The 25,938-nt window shown below is 35.2% G+C and overlaps 1 protein-coding gene and 1 long non-coding RNA gene across 13 annotated transcripts; both read right to left on the bottom strand.

Annotated features, from left to right (window-relative positions):
• Positions 1–7,781: 7,781 nt before the first annotated feature.
• LOC113689751 (uncharacterized) lies at positions 7,782–9,106 on the bottom strand. The gene is made up of 2 exons (XR_003448222.2): positions 8,846–9,106; positions 7,782–8,352 (listed from the first exon to the last, which is right to left on the bottom strand). It is a non-coding gene; the product is annotated as an uncharacterized lncRNA (long non-coding RNA).
• Positions 9,107–10,157: 1,051 nt separating this feature from the next.
• On the bottom strand, positions 10,158–22,128 carry LOC113690309 (uncharacterized). 12 transcript variants are annotated; one of them, XM_072050440.1, is made up of 8 exons: positions 21,743–22,128; positions 19,557–21,176; positions 18,170–18,227; positions 17,105–17,480; positions 12,457–12,544; positions 12,278–12,366; positions 11,811–12,134; positions 10,158–11,121 (listed from the first exon to the last, which is right to left on the bottom strand). In XM_072050440.1, exons 5-8 carry the CDS (start codon positions 12,491–12,493, stop codon positions 10,483–10,485), a joined length of 1,089 nt encoding a protein of 362 aa, XP_071906541.1. In that variant the 5' UTR covers positions 12,494–12,544; positions 17,105–17,480; positions 18,170–18,227; positions 19,557–21,176; positions 21,743–22,128; the 3' UTR covers positions 10,158–10,482. The 12 variants fall into 12 exon arrangements, with proteins under 12 accessions (XP_071906541.1, XP_027063950.2, XP_071906543.1 ...); XM_027208149.2 differs by having other exon boundaries at positions 17,105–17,422; XM_072050442.1 differs by having other exon boundaries at positions 17,105–17,295.
• Positions 22,129–25,938: the final 3,810 nt, after the last annotated feature.

The raw sequence follows: 25,938 nt of genomic DNA, 5'->3' as shown, positions 1-25,938 counted from the left end.
TTCACTTTCAGAAGAAAGCAGAAAAATACAAATATTTGAGCACAAGGTATAGTGCGTCACTGATAAGAAAGTACTCTCAAATCGGTGAGGCCAATAATGAAGAATCCATGTACAAGGGATGCCCACAATGCGTAATGCTGAGGAGACTATCTCCGGTGGCCATCTTCGACTGCAGTGATTGGATTTACTGCATTTGGGCCAATTTCAATGTCAACCACGAAAAGAAGCCTTACAATTTCACTCATAACATGCATAAATGAGAGTTGTTCAATGGTGGGAAAATGCAGAGGAGGAAGATGAGTAAGAGGGGAGATGAGGAGTCGGCAATAGGAGTATAGCTGGAGGCAGAGGAGTGAGTTTGGGAGGAGGTAGAGGAGAAAGATGCAGGGAAGTGGGTGGCTTACATTTTTTTTCATTTCATTTTTCTTTGATTATATAGAGGTCCGTTTTACTAATTTAGTACATCTAGGATCCACGTACTAACCAGATTAGGGGGTGAAATTGTGGAATTAGAATTGTAATTCTTAGGTCTTATTAAAGGATTTGAATCTGTAGAATTAAATGCCCATAGAATTCGAATTGAATTCTTCAAATTTTAATTCTCTAGCATTGATAGTGTCCGAATCGCAGATTTGGCATTGGGTTCCAATTCCAATTCTAAGTCTCCAGTTCTTTCACAGCTTGTAATCAATGTAAGTTGTGCCATTTAGTTGGGCTAGTTACCCAGTTTGCTAGTCAACTTAGAAGCAAAAATTCGATCATACCAATATGACTAATTGACTTATAATCAATGTAAGGTGCATCATTTAATTGGACAGTTACCTAGTTTGCTGGTCAACTTACAAGCAGGAATCCAATCATGCCAGTATGACTAGAGGTTAATATTAACAGAATTGGACATGATTCCGAAACCAAACTGAAGTTAAAGTTAATAACTAGCATTGTAAGATTCATCCCACATAGGACGAAAGGAAAGGATGAATAGTTTGGCCTTGAACTCGTGACTCTGCTCAAGAGTCATTAGACCAGTCCAAATCTCACATTAGAGCAAATTTCACATGATCAAGTCGTATGCAACATCAAGTAAAAGTTTGGGGAATGATATTGAAGAAGCATCAAAAGCTATCGAAAGAGCATCAAGTAAATGATCGGGGGAATGATATTAACGATGCTTTTGATGCTGTGGAAAGAGTATTGAGAAGAATCCAGCTTCAGAATTTTTGAGGAATTGAGTTCAATTCATTTCAGACAGTTGATGGATTTTTGAGGCTACAATTTACGCTTTACATGCATAGTTATGCTGTAGTAATTAGTACTTTCGATTTTCAATTCATCGTTGCCTCTTTTTTCTTTTTTCTGGGGGCGGGGTGGGCTGGGGGAGGGGGGCGCTTAGATATTGTATAGGACACTCGGTAGACTTCTTTCTTTTTCTCTTCCGAATAAATATGTTGTAATTTAATTATGCTTCACAGAAGAGTTGCGTAAGGAAATAGAATATGAATCTCTGATTGAGAAAAGTACATGTCAGAAGAGTCTTGGAAAGATTTAGTATTTTTTTTAGGTAATTTCTTTTTTTAATTTGAGATCTTTAAATTTATGATCATATACTCTTATTGATTTTCCTTTTGGAGGATATAAATAAAGTTACATTGGCTTTCTAAGTCTTTTTTTTTTGTCGCAATGATAACATTTTTGTATAACCTACTCTAACCTAATTTAAGACAATATTTTAAAACTCGAACCGCTAATTAAACTGGCGAAGTGTTCGGGTCAAGGTTCAACCGGTCGGACATGTTCAACCCTGGTTCAATGAATTTTTTTAAAAAATAATTTATATAAATATATGTGCACAAAATAAAACATGCAATGTATTAATTTAAAACTTTATATGATGAAAAGTTTACTATTTTTGAATAACTCGGATTTTCAAAAATAAATTTTTTAAATTATAAGTTGAAACAAATAAATTTCATCTCGATTTCAATTATATCTACCAAAAAATAATCTTAAATCCAACCCAAAAATACCACAATATTTTGAAATTATACAAAATTCACGTCTATGAGAATTTAGACATTGTGAGTTTAAATTTTAATTTATGTTTTTGGGATTTAGAGATTGCAATTAAAAAAAGAGAATTTGGAGTTTAAAGGAAGTCAAGAGAATCGAAAATAGAAATGTAAACTTGATAAGAAACAAAAAATGAGATAAAAGTGAGTGATTGTGGCATTTAATAATTAGTCTTTAGGGTTAAAAAAAATATTTTTATAATTTTTTCAATTTAATGGACAAAAACAAAATTAAAAGATAGAAGAAAACATCAATAAATTAAAACTAAAGAGGTTTGATTAAAAAGGGAGTGACAAAAGAAAAGAGGAGAGAAAGAGTTGAAAATTAAAAAGAAAGAGTGATGAGAGGATGAGATGATGAGATTTTGTAAGAAAAATTGAGAAAAGAAAGATAAATATTTGTTTTATATAAATAAATTATCAATAAAGGCTAATATGATGTAATGGTGCAATGGTTACTACATTAGTCTTCTATCACAAAGGTCTTTGAGTTTGAACCTTGGTAGTTGTATTTTGCAAAACTTTAAAAAAAAAAAAAGAGGAGAAAGTTGAAAATCGAAAACCACTTTTCAATCCAATTCACCGATTTTAATGGTTTTGACCAGTTTTTTGATAAAATCAACCCTAATATAGAACCGGATCGGTGTCATGACCGATTCGCGGTTCAACCGGTCTAACCGATAGATCCTGTCCGATTTTCAAAACACTGATTTAAGAGGAGGGAGAGCCAATGAAATTTTTCCATCGAAAGAAGCCACAATTAAGTGACAAGTTGAGAGGCAAGGTTTAACCATCCTCACCACAACTTAAATTTTTTGGTGGCACCAACAATCCAAGACTGTTGGCTCACATTGGCTGTCTAAGTCGTGTTGCCATCAATAGAGTGAGTGATGGAAATTAAGGCCATTCTACCAAAGCCAGTTCAGAGGAGGGATCGGGAGGCGCAAAAAGATGGTAGATTATTGATTCCAAACGCACTCACAAGTAATTGACTAGACAGAGGTGGAAACGTGTAAATGTTTTGGATTCAAGTGACACTGATGACTGTTTGACTGTTCGCCCTTTTGTCTTTCCGATATGTTTCCACTTGGAAATTTGTTGTTTTCATACTTTGTCCCAGCCTAAGAAAAAGATGTTAACAGCAAGTGATGTCCAAAAATGAAAGAAAAGAAAAAGAAAAAGAAAAAGTTAGTTGTAGTAGGATTCAAAATATAAAATAATCCACATTGTCTTTTTTATTAGTACTATAAAAAATATTTCAATAATTGCTTGAATTGGCCGAGATGGTAACGTTGGTGTCATATCTTTCTATCAACCCGAATTCGAACCTCTTCTGGAACATCCGTCCATTGCATAGGGCTTGCTTGTGCGCACTCTCGAGTAGAAAAAAAAAAATTTAGTGGAGCAAGTGATAACATATAGTTTGGTGCAATCTATTGGAAGAATTAAAAAAAAAAAAGTGTTTCAGACTACTTTCAAATCCTTCCATAAAATGCATCAGAACGAAAGTTTAAGCCAATCCTTTTTGCCAAAACAAAAATAAACTGAAAAATTTTTAAGCTTCTTCTATGGATCGAAACCCAGAAAAGGAAAAGAAGATGAGTTTTACTGGCACATAATTTCAAACAAAATATATTTCATTTGTTTTGTACGTTAAACCTTTACCATTCAAGAAGGGTTCATGACATCCCAATTCTTTTTCTTTGTTTTTGAAGTCCCAATTCTCTCTTTGTGGTATGGTTTTGGGCAGTGGACCAAAATGATCCTTTTGTTCTGCCAAAAACAAATTTAATCCCTTTTACTCGAAAATGATCCAATGTCTCTCCCTTATAATTTCATCAAAACTAAATTGAAGATTCACTTAATCACAATGGGCTTTTTAGTATTGTGCCCAACTAAATATTTTGCAATTTTCACCATTTATGGTAAAATAAATTCCCTTATAATATTTTTTTATTTAAAGGTGATCATTGAATAGCTTTTTAGAGGTGCTAAAAATTGCCTAATTTCGTGCATTATAATAACATTTAAAATTTTAATGTTGTTGCGGAAATCCATTAATTGACAATAGAAAAAACAATGTGATGTTTAGGCACCATTCTGAAAGAAATTCATGTTTCTAATATTATTTACAATAATTGAATTATAGCTCATCTATTTAGTGGTTTACTTAAGTTTGGATTTTTCATGCACCATGGTTAATATATCAGAATTTTGTCTTACGATTAAAAAAAATAAAATGATAGTGGGATGCTTATAATTGCCTCCAAATCCTACATTAATGTCTCCGCTCTCCTTTATCTATCCTAGCATTAGTTAATATAGTAATATGGTCATAGAATTTCAAGGACCATAGTGATTAATTTTCTAAATACTAGGGGCTAATTTTTTTTTTTTTTGCGTGAAACAAAAAAAAAATCATTTTAACCCGCATCCTAATTACTGAGCACAAAAATTGCAACTCTTCCTTTCTGAATTCAAAGACTAGTCTATTTTCCATGTGAAACACCAAGGACCAAAATGTCGTTTTAGGTGGCTATCTTTTCCTTGCACACCCTAATCCTATTACAAGTTTACAACAATTTCAAAGAAGCCTTTATCGCAGGCGGAGTCAAGGACCCATCTTTTTGAATAAACAATTCAAAAGTGAATTAAAGAGTGATTAAAGGTAAAGGGTTAGCATGCAGTGATTGGCATTTGGGGTGGACATGAGGAGTAAACTGATAATGTAATTTCACAAATATTCGTGGATCCTATGCAAGCTAAGTTGCACTTCATCGTTGTGCATATAAACAGATCTTCATTCTGAAATAAAATTAATATATGATCTAATAAAAAAACATAGTATGGATCTATATCATTTTATTTCTTATACTTTAGGCACACGTCATAATGAGGAATAGATTCACTCTGCTTCTTTATGCTTCGGTGCATGCTTTATATAGTTTTTTCGACCTTTATCCACATATTGTAAAGGTTTACTACATTGATATAACTTACGTTTTGTAAGGAAAAAAATTGAACCTAATATGACAATGAAATTCAATTTTTCGTATGATGCTTTAGAAATAGGTAAAATCCCACACTTGATCTTTTTTGGAAGAAAAAGAACAAAAACAAAATAAAAAGGAAAAACGATTATTAAATATTTAATAAGACTTTTTGACTTGTATCCACAAGGCACTGGTTAACCAGTTCCCACTTCTTTGATTTTCAAAGAGGTAAAGTTAATCCCAATCCTTCTAAATATATGCAAGAATGTTGGAAAATCATATTAGAACTCACTCACTACCGTTAAAGGAATCTTAAAAAAATTGCCTCTTATGTTATCTCTTACACACACCTCCAGTCTAGATAAACCATGACACAAGCAAATAAAACAAAAGGATAACAGGCCAACAATTTTATGTCATTTTCCGCATGGAATTTTTAATGAGTAACCCGCAAAGAAAAAAAATCCTAAAAGGAAAAGGGTAGAATAAAGAAGGCTACGAGAAAGTACAATCCCATGTCCATTATAATTGATTAAATGTAATACTCTAAATCATCTACATTTCGTTTTTTTTTTTGTTTTTTGTTTTCTGTTTTTATCTTAAGAGAGACTTCATATCCTATCAGGACGAAGGCGAAAGAGACGATGGCTTGAGAGTTGATTTGGGGACTTCAAGCTCATCTGGTAAATGTCCCTGCCAAGTTAATTATTATTGACTTAATTGGGAGAGACATCTTGCAGATTATGTTCTATATGCCAAAGCCAGTTTTTAAGTCAATTCATTTCCTTTATTACGTGGCACAGTTAATCGACAACAGTAGCACCATTTTCAATCAAAATAATTTCTTTTATTTGGAATAGCCAATTTAAGAAAATTTATGAATCAAATACTACTTGAATCTTCTCTGCCAACTGATCAATCAAATCAAATGTCATAGTCATTTTTCTCTCATAAAATTAATTTTTTTAAAAAAATTCTCTCTTCTAGCAAATTATCTCTTTATTTGAATTTTTTTTGGACCATATAAGGCAAGAAAGTTTATTAAATTTTACAATCGACATATTGGTGCATGTAATAATTCTTTGTATGGTTGGCTAATGTATATTGATTAAATTTATTTCTTCAACTAATTTTTTTTTTAAGAAGTTCAGTTTTTCAATACAATGTCTCTTCATGATGAATAATCACACAAATATGGCAAGATAATTTTTAATTCAAAGTTAAAAATTCTTTTTATGATAAGAATACAATGTACTCGCACAAGGCTGGGATGTAAACTCACGAGGTTAGCAAAGGAAGTACTATGAGGGTGACTGACCACCTAGCCAACTGAGCTACATAACTAGTTCAACTTAAATAATTTTTTTTTAAAAAATTTATAAACAATGAAAATACCACTCCCATTATTTATTGTATTTTTTTTCCGCTGATTAATGCAGAGGTTAAACAGACACCTTTCTTGCATTTAAATGAGAGTAAAGAATTTGGTCAGAATTGCAATCGATTCATTAAAACGCATTTAACCAGTCGGCGGTTAAATTGATTGACTCTGCTGAATTTATGCTAATATGGAATGCATTATTTCTCAAAACTGCCAAGTATAACGTGGGGTATATGTTTATTAAATAAAAATTGAGGAAAATATTATTTACACTCCCATTTTTATTATTCACGCTCCCACAATCGTTTTAATTATATAGTTTTCATTAATTAGACTATATGATAAAACAAATTGTGGGGGTGCAAATAATAAAAAATGGAGTCTTAATAAAATTTCCTTAATGTTGCATGCTAAGTGAATAACATAAATTTAAAGCGTAGCTAGAAAATTGAAAAGAATGTGTTATTAGCTATGTCCCAATTCACCGAAAAATAATTTTGACTCTAGCCACTACATATTCAGGTGGTACACCTAATAGAAATTCGAGGAGTGGCAAGTTCTATTTCACTCCATTTCAAGATAAAATGATTATTTCAAGGTTTTTTTTACACCATATTATAATTTATTTATACCGCAATTCCAAGTTATTTATACACAAAGACAAATTTGTTTGGAATAGAAATTAGTGAGGCCCCATCCACCACCCAACAAGTCGCCACCACCAGCCTTTGTTTTTCACGCTATTATCTATAACTATATTGGATGGCGAAACTATAAAAGTTACTATGGGATTTACATTTATTTTTCATTTTCCCTGCCTTCTTCTTCTATTTTCTTCCCGCTCTCTCCATTTCTTCTAGTATTGCTTTTAGCTTTCTTACTTTTAACTAAAAATACGAGACAAATAGGTAAGTGAACATTAATTCCCTATTAATAAAATAGTTTATTACAAAATCTAAAGATTGAATTTGAAACTTATTCGTCAGTATAAAACCTACTTACCAAATATTCCTTAAACTTTAAATAGTTAATGCAAGAAACGTTTGGGGTCCATCGTGTTGGCCAATTGAAATGTGAGAAAAAAAGTGAAAAAACACTTTTCGTGGAATAGACCCTTTTAGCTCTGCACCGTCTAAAATTGTCGTGGACTACAATAAACGATGCAAAGTATGTCGTCAAAAGCTGTAAATTAGGGTTCGTTTGGACAGTAGATTATTTGGGATTTTTTTAAGGTTACTTTGTAAGATTGCGTAAATATGAAATAGGCATTTGGATAATAAGTAAATCGTGTAAACTAGCGTTTGGACAAGTGCTCATTATTGAATTTAATTAGTTGACTTTGACTTTGAAAATTTTGACTTTTGCGACTTAAAATATAAACCGATTCACACTTAATACAGATACCGTACACATTAATTTATTAGCTTGGAAGAAGAGGCCATTTTAAGTACACTCCATCCATCAATTGTACTGTTACTAACAATTATTTATCGGTGAATTCAAAAAACACCTAGCGGCGTCGTCGCCCCCGTGCTGCGTACATTTGAGTCGCTATGTAGTCTCGCTTAGCCTTTCATTCCGCAAGCTCTGCAGGAGATACGTTCAATGCAAATGGCTGTCGTACTGGCCCGCCTACTTCTGGCTCTTCATTTAAATGCACATCCTCTGCTTCGAACCGTTGAAAATGGTCATCTTCTGGCTGGTGCATCCTTAAAAAGTTGTGTAATGCATCATGTTGCGGAATTGGTTGATTGTTCCTTATGTGTGCAAGAGACGGATGCATTAACATTAACGAGGCACTCATAAGTAGCAAGGCCTCATCTTCCTCATCTTGCCTCATGCGATCTGAATTGCGTCCCCTAACACCCCAACGGTTGTTCCATGCCATGATAATTGAGTATATATCGATCTGTATATTTTTTTTTAGTGTGTTTTCATGTGTGTATATCTAATTCCATAAACTTATTTATATACGTGTTTGTGTATATATATATATATATACATACAAATATATATATACGTGTTTGTATATACAAAATTGATAACCAGCACATAAAATGCCATTTACTTTAAAAACTCAGCACATTAATGACGACATCAAAGTTTTCATCCTCGTCTCGTACTAAAAATGGCATAAAGAGATTTGTTTGCACCGAGGACCAAAAAGTAAAAAAAATTTATGCAGTCGATGGCTTTTATATCATAGGGATTATTTGGATTTTGCATGATACACATTCAAATTGACTATTTCAATTCAATTTTTGACGTTCAAATTTGTATAACGCATAGAGTATAAAAGTTTTCCATACAAGAAAGAAAGAAACACAGAAATTGCAATTAAGGGTGACTGGGCAGCATACGTCTGGGTTAGATTTCATTTCTCTTTTGAATTTACTACTTACCTAATGTGCTTGATAACCACCACGTATTTTGCAGATTGCTACACCCAATCCCGTCATTGAGCTACTACTCGGACAATCAACGAGCACACTACCAGGAAACAACTTGATCGGTTATTCGTCAGAGCTCTTCTGATCGTGAACTAGTTCTGTGGGTGCAGAGCAAGCAATTGGGTTGAAATGCATATGATGGTACTACGAGTTATTTATAGGGTGTATGGATGAACTTCAATTATCAGATACATGTTAAGATTCGTGAGTTGCTCGGTGACAGCCCCAGCACCAGTGAGCTACTACTTGGGCATAACTCCAATTATCGAATAACTCCAAGTCTGTGGAAAGCATACGAGCACATGCACTTCCGCATTTTATGAAACTTGTATCAAGTATAGGTGGTCGAAGTATGGCAGACATGACAAGTCCTGAATAAAGCCGAAGGAAACATGACAAAACCTATGCTAGAAGATCGTTAAAAGAGATGAATAGTTATTATGCTATGAATAAAAAAGTCATCTGCGGTGAGTGTCCTGATAGTTCCTACTCCAACAGAGGCAAATACTCGACAGAGGCAAATTATTTGAGATGACAACGGAGTGTTGTTGAAGAAATTTCCATGCACATGAGCTTTTAGACATGTAATGCTTGTTGGTGACACATACACATATATAGTCCTGCCAAAAAATAAAAAGCATGACTGGAACCAGCACTATTTTTTCCCTTCTTTTCTATTATTTTTCATAGGGCCCATCTTCATTCTGAACTTGAAAAGCATGACTGGAACCGGCAATATCATGACTGGAAGCTTTCATATGCTGACTGGAACCGGCGATATCCTGACGGTTCTTTTTCACTTGCCGTTTTACCTGATTTGTGCGTTTGGAATACATTTAATTAGTTCCCATAATTGGTATAAAATAGATTAATTACTGTGAGCAGCTTGTGCTTAATTTTGCGACTGGGAATTGCCCTATTCGACGTTGTAAAACTTGTCACATGCTTAGTAATTTAGAAACCTTAGAACCAGGAGATCGGCACAAATGCATTCAGTTAAAATCCCCAACTAGTTCTTTCTCAGGATTAACTTCACGTTAGAGAAAGCTCATTAGCTAAATCATCATACAACAACATATGGAAGCACTTACACAGAAGACAAATAATATGATAAATAACAAGGAATCAAGTTAAATTAAAAAAAAAAAACAAATCCATGCTCGTCTGTCCAGTGAATATCATCAACGTAAGACTATTCATTGACAAAATTTCACCAGAACCAAATGATTAAAACAGAATGGTATAGAAAAACGCACAACAAACAGAGGAGAAGCAAAATGATAAAACAAAAAGTATAATGATCCTTACTGACATAATTCCTATGAATGAAAAAGTCATCTTATTTGAGTGTCCTGACAAAGCATACTCCACCAAAGTGGGGTAAGAAAATACACACCATAGAATTAAATAAAAGTGACGGCTGACCCCTATGTTACAAGCATCAAAATTGGGCAGGCAGCCCCAACGGGAGAAGTTGTGACCAGTCACAAACTTCAGGCCAACAACAAGTAAAGAAAAATCAACTCCAAGTCTCAGCAACACACATAATTAAGTTAGTACAAATATACTCTGTTTTCAACAGCTACAACTCAAGCCAAGCCTTTCTCCTGCATCAACTTAAGGATATAGCCATACCGGTCAGCTGCAGAAGCCCTGAGCAAAATAACTCGTTCCTCCTCTCTGTCACTATTGGCATAATGACAGTTAGCATGTATCCTCCAGTTGTCCGGAATCTCCATTGTGTCGATCACACCCTGGCATTGGATTACACTGTATAGGAACTCGAACTCCATCCTACTCCGTCTGTCCTCAAGTACAACTTCGGAGTAATTTCCAATTTTGCTAATAGCATCCTCAAGTCCAGTGGATGACCTTGTCAATTTTGACCCTCTAGTCCCCTCCGGTTCACCGCTGGTCCCCAAGCTTGAGGCTGACCGTTTTCCTCCAACAGCCCCTGGAACTGGCGGAACATAGTACACGTCCCCCTCATCCCCTTGGACACCCATGCTCGCCGGATTAGGGGACATCGAGCTAGAGGCTTTACGTTTTCCCTTCCGGCTACTAGCAGAAGTGTTGGCTCTTTCACGGTGAGGCGGTTCCGATGGTACTACCTCGCTTGCAGATTGGGCACGGCTGCCTGTCGCGTGTCTTCCAAGAAGAAGCGGTGTGAGCCGATCATACCAGTAGCATGAGTTCTCTTTTTTGAAATCAGCATACGAGGAATTTGTCTAACATTATTAAAGCAATTCTGAAGTCAGCACGAAAGAAAGACAACTGGAATACTACTTAACTACTGGAATTCATAGATATAACTCCAATAGAGATGCATTTCAGTTAATACGAGTCAGAAAAAATGAAAGCCATATCATGTTTCTTCAAGGCAACCATCAGGTCAGCAGCTTCATATTCTATGTGGCAGGGCAACTCTTCCCATTCTAGGCAACTAAAGGAGAAAATTGGGAGACACCCGGCAGTTCCTATATGTTACCAGGTTTAAAAGATAGCGTCTAGTCCATGACCTGATTCCAACTAATGAGTTTCAGAACTGTGAAAAGTAGATAAAGCAGAAAAGCAAATTGCATCAGAGTACGAATTACAGTAGAAACTTCTTTCAAAATTTGTCCGCAGAAAAATGTCAAGTAACAAGTGCCAATTTCAAGTAAACATTTGGTTCCCAGTTCAAAGTTTTGGCCCCTTTTTCTACCAAAGTTCACCAGCAATTCTAACTGTCTAAAGGAGACAGCTAAACAGAAATCCAAACTAATCCTGTTGAAAATCACCACGAATATCCTCTAAACCAAGGAGACATTTTTTAAGCAAATTCCTGAAATGGGAAGTAGTTGATTGCAGCTATAAGCATTCAAGAGCATCATAAGCAAGTAAATTAACAGAAGTAAAGGCATCTATAATTCCACACCTGCACCAAGTTTTGCCAATGTTCTTCATCAGCAGTGAAGCAGTAGCTGTCCTCATTCCACCCAACCCCAGTCTCAGATTTTGAGGATCTCCCACGCAGATTACAGAACAAGTCCCATTTTTTCTTGATGTGATAGAATCTGGTCTGCAATTGCTGGCCAGTGACGGTCATGATCCCATTACTCACCAAATGGCTTGCCAACATGTCGTAGTTTGTCTCAAGCGACTTCTTATTGTCCCACCAGTTATTTTCCCTAAAGCTAACGTATGCTATGAGGAAAGCTTCATCCATTGCATCGGTCCATTGAATCCTGGAAGCCATTTGCTGAAATGTGGGGGAGGAAAAAAAAATGTAAGCGCAAAACAGATATTAAAAAGTATTTTAAAGCGCTATGGAAAAATGAAATCGACAAATAATAGCTGGGGAAAAACAGGGCAAATTTTAGGGAACAGTACGAATTCACTTGCCTCAATGTAGGTGGAAAGGCAGTCGATGTAGTTGTTGGAGGCAGTTGACGAACGGGAGGAGCAATCGGAAGTATAGCTAACAGGTGAGGCTACAAAATTCCAACAATAACTAGTTAGACTCAAATAATTGGCATAGAAAATTACTTGAGAATACATATATACATGCAAGAAGGACATACAATCGCAGGAAGGCTTCTTCCTCTTGTCAGCGGTCATAACCGAATAGCTAACAGCGTCACAACTAAAGTATGGACAGCAGCTGGAATCCTGAATTATTAGTCACGATTCTTCAGCAATTTATCTTGTTGTACAGATTAACAGTAAGGGCCAAAATATTAATGATAGGAACCTTTGTAAGATAAACATCTACAAGAGCATATTAATCACAATTAATTTCTTGAAAGTATAGAGGTTATGCCAATATTGATGTAGCACAATTTCCATCAGCATTTAAGGGGCACACCAAATGTAAAGAATCCTACATAGTATAAGTTTGTCTTTTATGCCATTTACAACAGTTTAAGAACAGGCCCATCACTGGGAGCGGTGATAAAATGTAAGCCCTGAACAGGGGTAAAAATGTTCATCACAGAAAGTAGTCACTTGTTATTGTATTAGTTGGTAGGAATTAGCTGTAATTAGTCTAAGAATACAGCTATGTAATTAGTCTAAGATAGCTGCTGTAATTAGTCTAAGAACACAGCTATTAGTCTAAGATAGCTGCTGTAATTAGTCTAAGAACACAGCTGTATATAGTCTGTAATTACAGACTATATACAGCTGTACATGGCTGACCATTTAACCTAGTTACTTGTATAAATAGATCAATGACATATATGAAAAAAATACTTTTCAGCATAATAAATAACTTGGTATCAGAGCATTGGGGTTTTTCCTTGCTCTCCTCTTCTCTGAAAGTTCCAGCCATTCTTTCAATAGCCCACACTGCTGAAATTTCTTCTTTGTTATTACCTGTTACAATCATATCATCAACATAGACAAGAAGCACGGTAATATCATTGTAGTTACGTTTATAGAACAGCGTATGATCTGCTGAAGCTTGCTTGAATCCATACTCCTCCATGGCATGAGTCAATCTTCCAAACCATGCCCTTGGTGATTGTTTTAATCCATACAATGCCTTTTTCAGTCTGCACACCTTTCCTTCTTCTAGTGTAAACCCCTGAGGAGGATCCATGAAAACTTCCTCAGTCAACTCACCATGAAGAAAGGCATTCTTCACATCAAATTGTCATGAAATTGTCATCAAATTCTTCATCAAACCACTTGTGTTTACACACCCCAGCAGAATGGCACAGCAGAACGGAAAAATCGTCACTTTCTTGAAGTAGCACGAGCCTTATGTTTTACTATGCATGTTCCAAAACATTTTTGGGCTGAAGCTATTATGGCTGCTGTTTTCCTCATTAATCGATTGCCCGCTAAGGTTATTGATTTCCAAACTCCTTTGAGAATGTTATCTAAATTTCATTCTATTCCTTCTGCTCTTAATATTTGTCCAAAGGTTTTTGGTTGTGTATGTTATGTTCATGTTCATTCCCATCATAGAGATAAACTTGATCCTCGTGCTATCAAATGTGTTTTCCTTGGCTATTCTAATTCAAAAAAGGGATATAAATGTTTTCATCCTCCTACAAGAACCTACTATGTGTCTATGGATGTTCAATTTTGTGAAAATGAGTCTTATTTTTCTGGACATATGTCTGCGGTTCCTCTTCAGGGGGAGATTAAAAGTAGAGAAGAGGAAAAACAATGGCTAGAAGAAAAAAGGATATGGATCTCAGGTATAGAAAATGCAAAGGAAAATGGGGAATCCTTAGTTTTAGATGATGGTCAGGAAAATAAAATTGAAACTAATAGTGAGAGACCAGCTCATCTCTTTGAGAAAGGATATTCTAGGAGAACAAAAGATATCACTGTTATGCCTTCTGATTCTTGTACCTCCCTTAATGATAATACCTCCCTTGATGATACTACCATGCTATCGAATGAATCTTCCAAGATTGACACTAAGGTATGTACTTCTTCTGAAAGTCTTGACCCATATCCTAATATTGATCAGAATAGAAGATATCCTCTTCGTGAACGAAAAGAACCTGATAGACTTGGTTTTTCAAAAGCTTCCAATGTTTCTTATCCAATTTCTGATTTTATATCCTATCACCGTTTGTCTAAGGCTAACTTGACATTTGCTCTTCAGTTGTCTTCTGTATATGTTCCTAGTCATTTTCAGGAAGCCCTTGATGATCCTAAGTGGAAAGATGCAATGGTAGAAGAAATGATGGCTCTCCAAAAGAATTCTACTTGGGAAATGGTTGAGTTACCAATGGGAAAGAAGACCGTAGGGTGTAAATGGGTATTCAATGTCAAATACAAGTCTGATGGGACAGTTGAAAGATACAAAGCTAGACTGGTTGCAAAAGGCTACACTCAAACCTATGGTATTGACTATCAAGAGACATTTGCACCGGTTGCCAAGATGAACACTGTTTGTGTCATATTGTCACTTGCAGTTAATTTAGACTGGCCTCTACGACAATTTGATGTGAAGAATGCCTTTCTTCATGGTGAGTTGACTGAGGAAGTTTTCATGGATCCTCCTCAGGGGTTTACACTAGAAGAAGGAAAGGTGTGCAGACTGAAAAAGGCATTGTATGGATTAAAACAATCACCAAGGGCATGGTTTGGAAGATTGACTCATGCCATGGAGGAGTATGGATTCAAGCAAGCTTCAGCAGATCATACGCTGTTTTATAAACGTAACTACAATGATATTACCGTGCTTCTTGTCTATGTTGATGATATGATTGTAACAGGTAATAACAAAGAAGAAATTGAGAACCTTCGAAACTACTTAGCCAAAGAATTTGAGATTAAAGATTTGGGGACTCTTAAATATTTTCTTGGCATTGAAGTATCACGGTCCAAGCAAGGACTCTTCCTTTCCCAGAGGAAGTATACATTGGAACTTCTAGCTGAAACTGGTATGTCTGCTTGTGAGCCGATAGATACTCCGATTGAAGTGAATCATGGCCTAGCCTTCTTTTCTGATCAGATTCCAACAAACAAGGAAAGATATCAAAGGATCGTGGGTAGACTAATCTATTTAACTCATACCAGGCCAGATTTAGCATATGCAGTCAGTGTTGTTAGCCAGTTTATGCACAATCCAAGTGATCAACACATGAATGCTGTTAATCGAATCTTGGCTTACTTGAAATCAGCTCCAGGAAAAGGTGTCTTATTCTCCAAACACGAACATTTTGATGTGGTTGGATATACAGACTCTGATTTTGCTGGTAGCAAGTTGGATAGAAAATCAACTTCTGGATATTTGGCTTTTGTTGGAGGCAACTTGGTGTCTTGGAAAAGTAAAAAACAGAACGTGGTTTCATTATCTAGTGCAGAGGCTGAATATCGAGCTATGCATCATGCTATCACAGAACTCTCTTGGCTAAAAATTCTCTTAAAGGAGATTGGGTTTGGTCCAAAAGGTTCTATGGTATTATTTTGTGATAATATGGCAGCCATTAAGATTGCAAATAATCCTGTTCAACATGATCGGACAAAGCATGTTGAAATTGATAGGAACTACATCAAAGATAATCTTGATTCCGGGACAATTGAAATTCCCTATACTAGAAGTTCAGATCAGTTGGCTGATATTATGACTCATGCTGTTACTAGTAGCTTATTCAATGCATCTCTATCCAAGTTGGGCATTTGTGCTATCTATGCCCCAACTTGAGGGGGAGAGTTGGTAGGAATTAGCTGTAATTAGTCTAAGAATACAGCTATGTAATTAGTCTAAGATAGCTGCTGTAATTAGTCTCAGAACACAGCTATTAGTCTAAGATAGCTGCTGTAATTAGTCTAAGAACACAGCTGTATATAGTCTGTAATTACAGACTATATACAGCTGTACATGGCTGACCATTTAACCTAGTTACTTGTATAAATAGATCAATGACATATATGAAAAAAATACTTTTCAGCATAATAAATAACTGTATTGCAAAAGGTCTTGGTTGTTATAGAGATACAGGAAAAAATAATTAAAAAGATATCCTTTGGAATGCACATCACTAACCAAACCACATAATTAAGAGCCACGAAAACAGTTGTCAAACCATAATCCAAAGCTAAACCATGAACCCCAAGAGATATCCCTCGTTTATGTCAAATCTAACAACTAATCAAGAAACCCATCTGGTCCTCCAGTTTCATAATCCCCAGAACATTCTTACCATATCCCTATCTTCACTGATTGTCACTTTTTTGTCAGTGATCTTATTGCTGCCGGCCTCAGTCATCAGTCCTCAATCTTGTTTTCCATTTTGTCCAAATAATCTCAAACAAAGAACATTCGTAACCAGTTTTGCACTACCAATACAGAGTACTAGTTTCACGGTACCCTAAGCTAAGTATCAACATTCTATAAACACCTCTACAGAAGGCTTTGGCATTTCATTTCACCGAGAAAAACATATTATTATCTCAAATTTCAGACTTTTAACAGAGTGAGGAACAATTAAACACGGAGAATTCAAAATTCCATTGACCAGCAAAAAGAACTAGGTATCATAAACCCAAAAAATTCCGTTGGGAATTTAATCACACTATTTTTGTTACTTCCTAAACCCAAAAAACCTCAATGCCCACTATTATTTTTCGGTCTCTGTAAATTAGCCTTAATTGTGAAGTTATGCTGTTAAACATAACTACAGAGTTGATTCCGCAAGCACTGTTTCAGATTCAGCCATGACAATTGCTAAGAAGTAGTTTGCATACTGTCCGGGAACATACCTGCCAGAGAGCTTGCCGGAATCACAGCTGGAGTGTTGCAAATCCAAATTGCCGCTGGAGTGGTGCAATTGCCAAGCTGAATGAAAACCACCACCACCTTCAGTCTCGCAAGCAATTCATATCAAGCGTGTTGTTGTTGGCCAGGAAATCGTCCCAGCTGGATCTGCTTGGAGCTCTTTGGCCGGTGGGAGCTAGATGAAATTGGGCAAAAAATGGCTTAGAAGAAACTCTGCACGTGAAGCCTGTCGGATATTTTGAGGAGTAAATGGCTTTTACTCCTACAGCCAACGGATACTTTTACTTTTCCATCAGAAAAGCCTGCCACATCAGCACGTTTTGTTTTGTAGTAATTTGTTTGTACAAAAGGCTGCTCAATCTGAAGGCATCCAATGTGGGTAAAAGAAGGGTGAAAAAACTTATACAGTCCAAACGGTTATTTTCTTTTAGGTTAAATGTTAAAGATATTTTACATTCCAAACAGTCCCAAAGCTCGAGATCTGGTAGGAGTAGTCCTAAGTAAGGAATCCGTTTCTTCTGAATAATACAAAAAATTATGCTTTCCAAATCATATTGTGTTCTATCCTTGCATCATTTGATTTCCAATACTCCTTGTACCCAAAAAAACCAAAGCAATGGCTGAATTGTTTGTTCCAAAGATAATAGATGAATTGGGTGATGTTGTCGTGAAGGAGCTTGGGGAGAAGGTTAACCTGGTGATGGGGGTTAAAGAAAAGGTGGGAAATATCTCCTCTAAGTTGAAAACAATTGAAAAACTTTTGCATGATGCAGAGAGAAGAAGGCTGAAGGAGAAACATGTTGGCATTTGGCTCGAAAAGCTTGAAGATATAGCATATGAGATGGATGATGTGCTGGACGAATGGAAGATCAAGATTCAGAATCCAAAAACCGAGGGAACTCATCAGAATGCAAAGGATGAAAGCTTCCAACAATCAGAAAACAAGCTTAAACATGTTTAAATAATGCCTGAATCGATAAGAAAAAGAGAGCATCCACCAACACTATACGGGATGACTAGATAGATCCAGATGCAAAATTTAGTAGTACCTTAGATAGTCACCATCCAATCCAGCATCAATCACGGCCTTGCCATCATAGTCAGCAGCTTCAAGACAGAAATCATAAAGGTCTTCAAAAAAATTGTGCCTCATCTATACCAATAACTTTTAGCTGTAATCATGGTAATAGCAACCACTAAGGATACTGGTGTACTGCAAAATAGGACTGTCATAATGGTCCAATGCAAAATTCTGAAAAGTCCCATATTCATCATAAAATATGCAGTATCCATATTGGTTGACACAAACAATGTGTCATTGTTTAGCATTCTTGCAAGATAGTATATGCAAACCAAATATCATATGCCCAGGCAATTGATACCAGACTAAGATGCAGCACTACATCTCAAGTACAAGGTCAATTTCAATAGGGCATGCCTTATCATATGCCTCACTACCAAGCTTTTGTCTGAATGGCAATTTTTCTCCATCAAGTGTAACAATTGAATCCAATGCATACTTAGTGTCCTTATCTGATTTTATAATTGCAATACTTCTGCATACAGATACTCATTACATAAGAATGAGATAAACAGAGGTCATGTTTACATCCACCAAAAATCCTTTCTGTCCAGATGGTACAGTTTCAAATGGGAAAAATAGCAATGTCAAAATAACTAAATCAGTGTCAAGTTCTAATCTATTTCAAGAAACAGTTTTGTGTAAAGGAGGTTCTTGGATATATAATTTATTATGGTAATTGAAAACAAGATCTCCAATGCCAGCCTTGATGCCAAGGTTACCAGCATAATACCAAAAGGAATAAAACAAATACACCCAAAAGACAATTGGCCTAGAACCAACCAGATACCAAACCCGCCCCCCAACCCAAAAAAAAAAAGCCCCAACAAGAAAGGGGAAAAAAAATTAAAGGTAACCAAAATTTAAAAGTTTTTACTCAAAGTGAAGCTTAATTCAATCGTGTTAATTTCAATTTCTCTTACATGGACAATAATCAGATGCAGAGTAAGGAATTTTCTTATTTCTTTATGCAAAAGGCCAACAGAACATGTCGATTTTCTCTTCATATTGTTCCAGCATGCGCTATAAATTGAAGATAATAAGACAGTCAACTTAAATCAGTATCTCAGGCAATAAAGAATCTGTTTAACAAACCGTGTATGATACATTGGTTGTAGAAGGATTCTAGAACTTTAGAATGTTAAGACACCAGAAAATAGTCTTCAACTGATTAAACAGTTAGAACTGGAGTTACATATGTTGAATTCACCCAATAATTGACCATAGAAATGGTAACTAAAAGTTTCCATAAGATCAAATTGTCTAATTTGCTACGAAGCCTTAAGCACTCAGAACACAAAAAGCACATAAAGAACTCGAATGGAAGAAATGGCATCTCAAGCGACATGATTTACCAAGTGCCAGTTTCTACTAACTCCGATACATTCAATCCATAAACCTCTGCATAAAAAGTTCAGACATCCACCGTGAAGCTCGACTCCTGAATAACTTCCAGCACCACCTGAATATGATCTGAATATTTATCAATATCCAAAAGGTCCTCAATATGATGTAATGGCAAAGACCCTTCTGAATCTTTCCTACATATTTCACATATAGGTCTTTTCCTAACCATTAGAGGAAATATAATGACCATAGAAATGTTTATCTCCTTCTCTAATTATAAAAAAATTAGTATGCATGACACTGAGGATGAAGTAGAGTCCAAGAATTTAAAGCTTTCAGAAGTTCCCCCCTCCTAAAAAGCAGCAACCCAATCTACAGCATTAGCTGCATATATGATGGCATAGCTCAAACTTAATCCTGTCAACTAATTACTTGGCATGAGGAATATACCCCATATCTTTCAGGACACAAGTCAGATCTTCATTTAACTGATAACTCCTCAGTTTTCTCATGAGTGTTATGCTCCATAAAGAAAAAGTGAGCCTCCCTTTGAATTTCAATCATGCTATGACCAGGCTCCTTCTTCATCTCAGATTCATTCATCACACTCCTAAGCTCGGCTACATTATCCCACAAACCAAAAGAAGCATAAGCATTTGATAAGACAACATATTTTCCAGCACTTTTGGATTCCAACTCAAAGAAGTTCTTCACTGCAAGCTTTGCCAAGTCCATATTTCCATGAATCTTACAAGCCCCAAGTAAAGCACCCCATACAAAAGGGTGCTCCTTACAAGGTGAACTCATAAGCATCCACTAACCTACCAGCAGGCCCTAACAGATCAATTTCCCTTTGGCTGAAATCTGCAATCTCTAGTCATTGAGGTAAAGTACTCCCAGCCTCTGTTCACCAAACCTCCATGGTTACAAGCAGCAAGAACAGCAAGAAATGTAACATGGTTGGGACTAAAACCTTCATCTAACATCCTATGCAAGGATTCTATAACCTCTACCACTCTTCCATGTTGTCCATATCCAGATATCAAAGCAGACCAGGTAACAACATTTCTATCTAGAAACTTCTCAAATACAAGATCCCCTACAGAGAGCCTACTGCACTTGAAATACATATCCATGAGAGCACTATTAACTACAAGGTTTCCACAAATTTGGCACTTGATCCACAGAGCATGGGCTTGCCTGCCCTGTTCCAGGATTGCTAAAGAAGCATGAGCCCTAAGGATTGATCCAAAGGTATAATGGTCTGGTATCAAACCATTTTTTCTCAGCTTATGGAACATGCTCAAGCCCACCTCTTACAAACCTTTCTGCACATAACCTATAATCATCAAATTCCATGAGACCAAGCTTTTCATTTGCAACTTATTGAAAAAAAGAGTGTGGGCTAGATTAAGATTTCTGATTCTACTTGAACCCCTGCCTGGCATAATATCTGAACAGCCTCCACTACCGTTCCTGAAAACAGTAATCCTTCAAAGTCTCATCCAACTGAAGGGTAATCTCTCTAGCATCAGCCTGAAAACTGGGAATGTCATCAACGATGATTTAATTTGACAGCAAAAACAACTCTAGTTCCCTTGTTCTTCTTCAAAGAAGCGGAACAGGATCTGGAAAAAATTATTCATTCCAGTTGTATTAATACCAGTAATTACAATCACATAATACGCTCAAGTTGTTGTTTGAAAATCCCTCCAAGAGTCTTACAAAAGACAAAACTTTAGCCTTTAGTCATTTATGATATATAAAAACGTTCACTATTTGACAAACAGTCTTCACTGGAAAAATTACTCTCGTGGCCTACATTGATACCATTTACTTCAGCTATATAAACAATTATATACTTGTATCCATCCCTCATGCAGAACCCACATATATTTGTAAAAATTATACAGCCTAAAAGAAAATTTTTTTGTTTTAATACGGCAAATAATCAATACGGCTCTTACCCAGGCACGTATAATACAGCACAAAACCCACATACATTAGTACTTTTTGCTGTACTACTTCAGCAATTTGTCAAGTGTTTATAAGTCAGAGCATGCAGTTTCCACTAAGAATTTGACAAACTAAGTAAAAAGTGCAAGATTATTAAGAATAAAAGCGATGCTAATCAAGATATGGTAATTAGTAAAACAACTGTGAAATTGAAAATTGAAAGAAAGGGGAACCTTACCTTCCATATACTACTCTCGGTCTAATCCTCCTGAGAAGAGTGGAAGTTTTTCCGGCAAAGATGGGTCTCACGATCACGTGAATTTCACCAGAAGAAGAATAAGCAGCAGCAGAAGTAGCTTCTGATTTCAAGCTTCATATCTGGCAATGCTGATGACTAGGTTGTGGGTTTAGCAGCCAAAAACCGAGGATTTTTTACTGGTGTTTTCAGGAGAAAAGATGGGCTTTTGAAGGGGTGGTGGTGGCAGAAAAGGGAATTTTGGAGAACCCGTTTGATTCTTGAAATCATCAGCATCTGGGAACACTGTTGAATTTGGTGGATTGTTTCTCAGGAGTGGAGCAGGGGAGGAGGGGAGGGGATAACTTGTTACAGGGGTATCGGGAAAGGGTTCGGGCTTTGGACTTTGGATCTGGGCTTTGGGCTCAATTAATAGTTATTGAATTTTAACGAAAAAAAAAATTAAAACGTGATATTTATGAAAAAAAAAAATAGTAATATAATAAAAGAAGAGACAGAAATTAGATAGGGAGTAAGACAAAAGATTCGTTGTAAAATTTTTACATGTTACAATTTGACGAGACGTTTGGTTTGTGGGTTTCTTGCTAAAGTATTAGTGCTAAAATTAATCATAGTAGTACTAATTATTTAGTTAATGTTAATCAAAATCAGTTAATGAATATATACTTATTGTTTAGTCAATGTTAATCAAAATCAATTAATAAGTATGATAGATTCGTTCTCTGAGTTTGTGATTAACTAGCTCATTTTGTTCAAATTTAGGGATTAATTTAGAGATTAATTTTTCCTATATTTACAGACTGTCAATTTTTTATGAATGACAACTATGTAAATTTTGAATTTGAAATTTAATTTTTGAATATGTGTCATGGATCCAACAGTGATAATGTATGCACTTTCGATGCATATAACATTTGCTCTTACTTTATTTGCAAATTCTAGACACCCATTGAATTGATTTGATTTGGTTCTTTGCAATAGTTTGTGCTATCCTCTTGTTTATGCAAAGATTATTCAAAACGTATAATGCAAAGATTGTTCTAGGAATTTCTTGGAACCATATAAATTAATTTTTTTTAATTGCTCTATGAATTTACTTCTTTCTTTATTGAATGTTTAGACTTTGGAGATGCCAAGGATTTTATGATGTTAACCATTGTAAGAAAACGGAGACCTCCTAAATAGGTGTTTTGAAGTTCCAGATATCTGAGTATTGGCAATTCCTATTTTTGTAGGGAGGGTCATAGGTTTGATGTGATAAAACAATTTGAAATTAGAAATAAGAATTTTTCTTATTATAATTTGTACCTTATCCCTGTGCACATACAGTATACATGAAAGGTGTTTTCCCATCTATTTTTCTTTTGCTAAAAATGAAGAAGGGAGAGAAGTCGAGGAAATAAGTTTGTGAGGGGATGTGGTGAACTTCTACCAGTGGCGGAGCCAGAAAAAATTTTCAGTGGGGGCAAAAATAATTTTAAAATTTTTTATCTACCCTTTTTTTAGTCTTTTAAGGAAAAAAATATTCACCAACAAATACAAATAATACATATATTTCATGAAAAACATCAAAAGACAAATTCAAAATTATTAATGTAATAATAAGTGCAAACTAAACCATTTACAATTGCTCGTGACAAGTTTTCATATTTTGATAACGGTTTACAACCTTTCATTTTGAACTTCACGAAATATATTTTTCTTAATATAAGTAACTAAACAATTATTCATCCAAGTATCTTCCATTCTATTTTGTAACCGATTCTTTACTATATTCATCATTGAAAAAACCTTTCTATGGTAGCTATAATAACAGTTAAAATCAAAGATAACTTTAAAAGCATATAAACCAATAGATACACAAAACTCTAGGGGGTACACTTGAAATTACATCAAATTTTTATAGGTATTATAGAAATTTAAGGGGACAGTGGGGACCTATAAACCAATAGATACACAAAACTCTAGGGATACAATTGAAATTACATCAAATTTTTATAACTATCATAGAAATTTAAGGGGGTAGTGGGACCCGCGCCCCCAGTATAAATCCGCCAATGACTTCTACTTCCTTTTCTGTTTATTCGTTTTCATCCTGTTAAATTTGTTTTATAATTTCTTCAATTTACAAAAATATTCAATACTACATATTAAAAAAAACACTTCTCGTATTTTCGTTAAACATATTAAAGAATTTGAAATGCTCTCATGATCATTTATGCACTCCACTCACACTTAATTATAATATGTCAATTTCAGTTGGATTCTTCTTTCTAACTTTCACCTATTACGCTAACAAGAGGGAATGTATTATTTCAATGTTTCCAAAATTTAGATAAAATAAAGTTAATTTTCGGCTAGAAGATACTGTGTACCAGAATTAGAACAACAGATTAAGACCACCAAAAATCTCAATCATGAGCAAATAAATTTAGACAATCACTCGGCTTCTTATATTAATATTCGATTTTAACATTTCGAACAACTAATACGGTAATTTGATTATCTTTAATTATCTTATGTACATTAAGAAATTTTTCCTGTGCTAATTTGCTAATGCGAAGTGTGTTTTTCCCCCCTCAGTTTGGTAGCTGCCTTGTTATTTACATACTAGCAAGGGCACAGATGAAATAATTGTGTTAACGGACATTTCTTTTAGGAATTTTGGTTGTTGCTTTTTAAGTATGGTCGATTAATTGTTCAATTACAACTACTGAAGGTTACATGGGATAGATCTTTGATTGAAAGCTACAGATCGGCGGACAAGCAAGCATTCAGCATATCGTGGACCTGGATTCCACACAGTCCATGGTGTTTTCACATCGGTATTCAACCCACAGTCACATATTGGAGGTATTGGATTTGATCTTGGCATCTTCTTCCTCGCTTCTTCTACCTTAAAGCTGCAAGAGAGAACTCTCTTTTGATTGAAGTAGATAAAGTTGGTGAGAGAAAGAGATTGTTATGTCCCTTTAATTTTGGTTCTGATGCTTCAATTATAGTTGGACAAAAATGCCTTTTGATTCCGGCTTGACTTATTGTTAAAATGACCAAAAGTCTTAAAACTATATACTTTTAATTGTTTAAAGGCCAATTAGAGACAACATTTAGATCAAGGGCCAAAACTTAACAACGATGATTAGTTTATGGGTTTTATAGGTTTTTAGCTCTTATTATTTAGATTATCACAAGTACAAGAAATTAAATTTACTACAAATATGGAATAAAAGTAGTAGAACTAACGATAGAGAGCTCCTAGGATCATGGAATTCCTAACTATTCTTGTAGGTGAAATTATTAGTTAAATGATTATTATTACCTTAACTAGTGATGACATAATTTTCAAATATACGTGATACACGCTTTTGCAAGTATACCAACCATATTTATAACTACTCCACATCTACTAATATGATATGAAACTAACTATAGATTCATTAGATTCTATGAAATTATATGAAATAAGCCACCAAGTCACAAAGGTGCAATCCTACATTAGTAAGTTAACTCCCCAAATTTAACAATTTCATGCACTAGTATTGAATCACAATGTTCATTGATTAAACACCTTTAAATAATCACAATTAATGGCCAATTAATCGTGATTGTTATAACAAAGGTACTAAATAACTCACTCAAGAAATAAGCTCAAATGGTCATCAGAAACTCACTTAACAATCATATAAGGCCATTCACACCCTAGGTTTACAAACTAGGTAAACATGAAAGACAAGAAAACAAGATCCATACTTATATAATAACTAAACATAAAAATCAATACAAGAAATAAACTGATAGAAGAGATGTTACCTTATCACTTGAATTCCAAACTCTCCATCTTTATTCTCAACTTCATATATGTCCAGCTATATACAACGATTGGATGAAACTAACTATGCTAAACTATATTGCACTAATGAACTAAAAAGTTTTAGTGAAAGATTATATTTTGTGTAGTTTCTCTAGCCTCCAAAGTTACCAAAATAAGCTCATAAGAAGCCTATTTATAAAATATTGATACTCCAAACAACTTGTTAAAGTCAATGCAAATCGCTCCTTGAAATTGCCAAAAGTTGATTCTGCAACTTTCCATGATTTCTTGGGCAATTCCCACCGAAATTTATTCAGAAAAGAGGTCCAAAAAGTTGTGTAAATAAGCTGCAAGTTAGAGTAAGTTA

Source organism: Coffea arabica, chromosome 5c (genome assembly GCF_036785885.1).
Source record: "Coffea arabica cultivar ET-39 chromosome 5c, Coffea Arabica ET-39 HiFi, whole genome shotgun sequence".
In the NCBI taxonomy this organism is placed as follows: Eukaryota; Viridiplantae; Streptophyta; class Magnoliopsida; order Gentianales; family Rubiaceae; genus Coffea; species Coffea arabica.
Note: the sequence above shows the minus strand (reverse complement) of the source record. Positions and strands in the feature narration are given on the sequence as shown.